The sequence below is a fragment of the Aegilops tauschii genome, chromosome 3, assembly GCF_002575655.3.
Source record: "Aegilops tauschii subsp. strangulata cultivar AL8/78 chromosome 3, Aet v6.0, whole genome shotgun sequence".
Lineage (NCBI taxonomy): Eukaryota > Viridiplantae > Streptophyta > Magnoliopsida > Poales > Poaceae > Aegilops > Aegilops tauschii.
The window spans coordinates 569,547,202-569,553,053 of record NC_053037.3 but is presented as its reverse complement, the minus strand read 5'-3'; the positions used below and the strand labels follow the sequence as shown (position 1 = coordinate 569,553,053).

Here is a 5,852-nt window from a genome sequence, read left to right as displayed (position 1 = left end):
CAAGTGGCACTGTGTCCCTCAATGGAACATCCATCATCTCTGCATGGCACTTCTTCAACTGAGATACATGAAACACATCATGAACTCCTGACAAGGATTCTGGCAACTCCAGCTGATAAGCTACCTCTCCTCTACGCTCCATGATCTTGTAAGGCCCCACAAAACGTGGTGCTAACTTACCCTTAATTCAAAACCTCTTAATTCCACGAAGTGGAGAAACTCTAAGATATGCACGGTCTCCTACCTCATATGTCACCTCCTTACGTTTTGCATCTGCATAACTCTTCTGCCTGGACTGTGCTATCTTCAGCCTGTCGCGAATCAACTTGACCTTCTCCTCAGCATCTCTGATCAAGTGTGGTCCAAAGAATTGACATTCTCCAACCTCATCCCACATCAACGGTGTCATGCACTTTCTGCCATACAATACCTCAAACAGTGCCGTCTTCAGACTAGCCTGATAACTGTTATTATATGAGAACTCTGCATAAGGTCAATTATCATCCCAACTGGACCCATAGTCCAAAGCACAAGCTCTCAACATATCCTCCAAAATCTGATTTACCCTCTCTGTCTGCCCATGTGTCTGTGGATGGAAAGCTGTACTGAACTCCAGCCTGGTGCCCAAGAATTCATGCAACTGACGCCAAAATTTGGATGTGAACTGAGTACCTCTATCAGACACTACCTTCCTTGGAACTCCATGTAGACAAACAATTTTAGACATATAAATCTTTGCTAGCTGAGCACTGGTATAAGTAGTCTTTACTGGGATGAAGCGAGCAACTTTAGTCAAACGATCAACTACTACCCAAACAGAATCATAACCTGATCGAGTCCTGGGTAAACCTGTAATGAAGTCCATACCAATCTAGTCCCACTTCCAGTCATGTATAGGCAATGGCTGTAACAAACCTACTGGTCTCTGATGTTCTGCTTTAACCCTCTGGCACACATCACATGTTGCAATATATCCAGCAATTTCCCTCTTCAGGCTAGGCCACCAAAATCATTCCCTCAAATCCAAATACATCTTAGTATTACATGGGTGAATAGAATAAGGTGAATCATGCGCCTCCCAAAGAATCTACTTCCTGATATCTGCATCTCGAGGTACACAAATACGATTCTCAAACCATATGGCTCCATGTTCATCCTCATGGAAACCTTCTGCCTTACCTTTAACCATGTTCTCGTTTATCTCAGCGATCTCCTTATCACCCTTTTGAGCTTCTCTGATCCTGTCAAGCAAAGTAGGCTTTACCTCAAGTGTTGCTAAATATCCCTTAGGAATCATCTCCAACCTGAGATTCCTGAACTGCTCACATAACTCCGGTGGCATATCATCAATATTAATTGCATTAGCATGGCTCCTACGACTCAATGCATCAGCAACAACATTAGCCTTACCAGGATGATACTGCACATTCAAATCATAATCTTTAATAAGCTCCAACCATCTCCTCTGCCTGAGGTTCAAATCCTTCTGAGTAAAAATATACTTCAAGCTCTTATGATTAGTAAATATATCACAATGATTACCAATAAGATATGGCCTCCAAGTTTTCAATGCATGCACAACTGAAGCTAACTCCAAATCATGTGTAGGATAATTAAGCTCATGATTCTTAAGCTGACGTGAAGCATATGAAACAACTTTACCTTCCTGCATAAAAACACTCCCAAGTCCTTGATGAGAAGCATCACAATATACCTGGAAGTCCTTATTTATATCCGGCAGAGTTAAGACTGGTGCGGTAACCAACCGCTGCTTCAATTCCTGAAAGTTGGCTTCACATTCATCAGTCCAAACAAACTTCTTCTCCTTCTTCAACAATTCAGTCATAGGCTTTGCAATCTTAGAAAAGTTCTCAATAAACCTCCTGTAATAACCTGCAAGGCCCAAAAAGCTGCGAATCTCTCCAACTGTCATGGGTGTCTCCCACTCTGTAACTGTAGCAACCTTAGATGGATCAACTGCAACTCCATTACCTGAGACAACATGTCCAAGGAATGCTACCTCATCCAGCCAAAACTCACATTTGCTAAACTTGGCGTACAGCTGATGTTCCCTCAATTTCTCCAATACCAAACGCAGATGCACCTCATGCTCTTTCTTATTCTTGGAGAACACCAATATATCATCAATGAAAACAACCACAAATTTATCCAAGAACTCCATAAACACCTTGTCCATCATATTCATGAAGTATGCAGGAGCGTTAGTCAATCCAAATGACATAACAGTATATTCATACAACCCATACCTCATAGTAAAAGCAGTCTTTGGAATATCTTACTCACGAATCTTCAATTGATGATAACCAGAACGGAGATCAATCTTAGAAAACACAGTAGCTCCCTCCAACTGGTCAAACAGATCATTTATCATAGGCAAATGATACTTATTCTTAATGGTTACCTCATTCAGAGAACGATAATCAACACACATCCTCAAGGTCCCATCCTTCTTCTCCACAAACAAAACTGGAGCTCCCCAAGGTGATGAACTTGGGCGAATAAATCCTTGTGCCTGCAATTCTCTTATCTGCTTCTTCAATTCCTCCAACTCTTGAGGAGGCATTCTATACGGTCTCTTTGCAATAGGTCCAGTGCCCGGTATTAAATCAATAAGAAACTCAATATCTCTATCTGGTGGCATACCTGGCAACTCCTCTGGAAACACATCTGGATAATCCCTCACGACTGGCACCTCTTCCAGGCTACCCCCCTTAAGAGAGTTTACATGTACCTGCTTATGCTTATACTTACATACATATTTGATCCTCTTCCCTCCTGGTGCACTGAGAGTAATAGATCGACTGGCACAATCAATAAGACCCTCATAGTTGATCATCCAGTCCATACCCAAAATAATATCCAGACCTTGTGACTTCAGTATAATTAAATCTGTAGGAAAAACATGCTTCCCAAAAGACAAAAGCATCCGAAAACAACCGAAACTTGCTGCCATCTCGGCCCCCGGAGAACTTACTAGAATAGGTGGCTTAAGTACTACGGTAGACAACTTATGTTTATCCACAAATACACGTGATATGAATGAATGTGATGCACCAGAATCAAAAAGAACAAGCGCAGGTATTGAATTGATCAAAAACTTACCAATCACTGCATCAGGTTCATTGTAGACCTCCTCCACATTAACATGGTTGACATGACCCCTTTGGATGGGGTTTGGCTTGCTCACTCCTGAATTCCCATTACCGTTCTTGCTCTCTGGACAAGCATTGGAGTAGTGGCCCATCTGCCTACACTTATAGCACTGAACCTGACTAATATCCCTCTGCACAGGCATACTCTGGTGGCTCTGGTTATTATTCCCTCCATTACCATTACCTCTACCATTGCCATTGTTACTCTTGTGCCCATTGTGATGATGGTGGCCATTATGGTTGTGGCCATTCCCTCCATGGTGATTATGATGCCCATTACCTCCATGATGATTATGTCAATTACCTCCATTACCATGATATGAAGTGCGTGGCTTCTGCTGTGGTCCTAAATTATACCTGTTATTGTTGTTGTACTTCCTCTTGCGATTCTCTATGGCATGTTGCTTTCCCTCCAGCACAATAGCCTTATCAATCAGGTCCTGACAATTCCTAAAAGTGGCCACTGTCAACTAAAGGCTCAAATCATCATTTAGGCCCTCCAAGAATTTCTCCTGCCTAGCTGCATCAGTGTTAACATCATTAGGAGCATAACATGCAAGATTGTTAAATTCCTCCACATAAGCATTAACTGTGCGACCTCCCTGGCGCAAACTGCGAAACTCCTTCTTTTTCAGACTCATAGCACCAGCAGACACATGTGCAGCACGGAAGGTATCCGGAAACTGAGGCCATGTGATAGTAGCAATGGGATAGGTGACCAAGTAGTTGTCCCACCAAGCTGCAGCAGGACCCTCCAACAAATGTGAGGCAAACCTCACCCTCTCTGCATCAGTGCATCCAACCGTCTCCAGGTTCCTATTGACTGCATGGAGCCAATCATCAGCCACAATAGGTTTAGGGGAACTAGAGAACCTCTGAGGATTCAACCTCAAGAACCTGGTAAGCATATCCACTGGTGGAGGTGGCGGTGGATTGTTGTTGTTATTGTTGTTGTTCTGGTTCTGGACAAGCAACTGGATCAACTGAGCTTGTCCCTGAAACAACTGCTGCATGTATGGCGGTACATCATTGCCATTGTTGTCTCCTCCTGCAGCATTACGCCAATTCTCACGCCTCGGCGGCATCTGGTGGGCAAGTATAGAAGTGTTATAGATATAATAGGGCCAAACGCTATGTATATATAAACATATTCTACCCATATGCATAATATGATCAAGCCAACAAAACACAACAACGAATAACACCAACAGACAAACAAACAACAAACAATATGATAATATTTTATATATATATATATATAGTCAAATAATTTCGACACTAAGCAATGTAAAAAACAACTACCAATCAAGCAAACAATCTAGTATCTTCATACCACGAAAGTGGGCATAATTAGATACGCTAACACGATAACGTTGCAATATAAAGCAAGCATGAATGGTGGTCTCAGCACTAGTTCCTACTTAACTGTTCAAGATACTTGAGGGGGTTAACTAATAAACAGGAAGAAGTATAGCTGGTTTATAAAACAATTTTCACTCCTATGGCTTTTCTAATCCATTTTCTAGGGTCACGTGCTACAGTCGACACACTGCTCTGATGCCATCTGTAACGACCAAACCTCGAAGGATTTGAGTCTCTGTGCTTACTGTGCTAGTCCCTAGATCGAACTCGCTAGCACACACAGTATAGATGAATACCAGAATAGCATGTGCATCATTTATTACAACGTATGATCCAGAATGTATAAAATAAAACAATCTGCATAGCACTTGGCCAACTTTATTCAATCAAACAGCGGAAAGTAGCAGAAAATAATGGTGAGTCCCATCATAGCCCACTGGCGATGCTGAGTGCAGACTCGCGACCCTAACGGTACCTTACTCTTCGTCTGAATATCCTGCAACATGAGACGTTGCAGCCATATAGGTCAATACTTGGAATGTATTGGCAAGTTACACAGGAGTAATAATAAAGCAGACCTACATGTATATGCATAGTGTAACAAAAGGAAGGCTTGAGGGTTTATTTTTGCAGAAAGTTGATTTTATCCTAATAACTACCTAATAGTCAAATTTTTATTTAGTTCTTTTATTACTACAATTATATACACAAGGTTGAGTTGGCAAAATCAACTCCAACCTACCCTTTATTAAGTTGCCCAACAAATTTATTAAGTGTCACATCTGTCAAGATCATCCAACAACTGTAATGGCATAGTCGCTCAAAGTTGCCCATAACCGGGGACACAGCTAATCATGATTAGTTTTAATACTCTGCAGAGTTTTGCACACTTTACCCACTAGACTCAAACCGAAGATTGAGACGAAGTCCTTCAGAAGCAGTCACCTCCACCCCCGGTAGCCGGTACACCTACTCATATCTACAACTGCTAGCTTACCTGGGCGAGGATCCCACAACCTACTCAACTAAGCCAGAGCCCATTTAGCTAGTGGTTGCGCATGGAAGCTACAAGTCACTAAGTCTGTCTGATCTTTTTGAGCCAGGGCGGCCGTCCACTTACATTCAAAGGGTATAAACCATGATGTTCTTGAAACCACCCTTCAATACCAATTCCGCCCATAGGTGAATTAAGTCCTTAGTTACTACTCAATTTGTTATATTTATAGTCCTCACATAAGCTCAATGAATACACGAACCACCCCCGTCTACAAAGCATAGCAAGCTACAACTACCACGATTTGCAAAACGCGGGAAGAT

The 5,852-nt window shown here is 42.1% G+C and overlaps 2 protein-coding genes across 2 annotated transcripts; both read right to left on the bottom strand.

Moving 5' to 3' along the window:
- Positions 1-1,087: 1,087 nt before the first annotated feature.
- Positions 1,088-3,265, bottom strand: LOC141020696 (uncharacterized). Its single transcript, XM_073495626.1, has 5 exons — positions 3,124-3,265; positions 2,423-2,910; positions 1,993-2,122; positions 1,715-1,893; positions 1,088-1,420 (listed from the first exon to the last, which is right to left on the bottom strand). The coding sequence occupies exons 1-5, from the start codon at positions 3,263-3,265 to the stop codon at positions 1,088-1,090; spliced, it is 1,272 nt and encodes a 423-aa protein (XP_073351727.1).
- A 378-nt stretch (positions 3,266-3,643) lies between these two features.
- On the bottom strand, positions 3,644-4,258 carry LOC141020695 (uncharacterized). Its single transcript, XM_073495625.1, has one exon. It carries the CDS (start codon positions 4,256-4,258, stop codon positions 3,644-3,646), a length of 615 nt encoding a protein of 204 aa, XP_073351726.1.
- Between the last annotated feature and the right edge of the window lie 1,594 nt (positions 4,259-5,852).

Bases quoted from the DNA above. Each gene is read 5' to 3' on its own strand.
- LOC141020696 (XM_073495626.1), bottom strand. From the start codon at position 3,265: ATGGGCCACTACTCCAATGCTTGTCCAGAGAGCAAGAACGGTAATGGG. The intron at 2,123-2,422 runs GTAACCATTAAG...GTGTTCTCCAAG, and splicing joins ATTATCGTTCTCTGAATGAG to AATAAGAAAGAGCATGAGGT. The intron at 1,421-1,714 runs GTATATTGTGAT...TTGAATGTGCAG, and splicing joins ATATAAATAAGGACTTCCAG to TATCATCCTGGTAAGGCTAA.
- LOC141020695 (XM_073495625.1), bottom strand. From the start codon at position 4,258: ATGCCGCCGAGGCGTGAGAATTGGCGTAATGCTGCAGGAGGAGACAAC.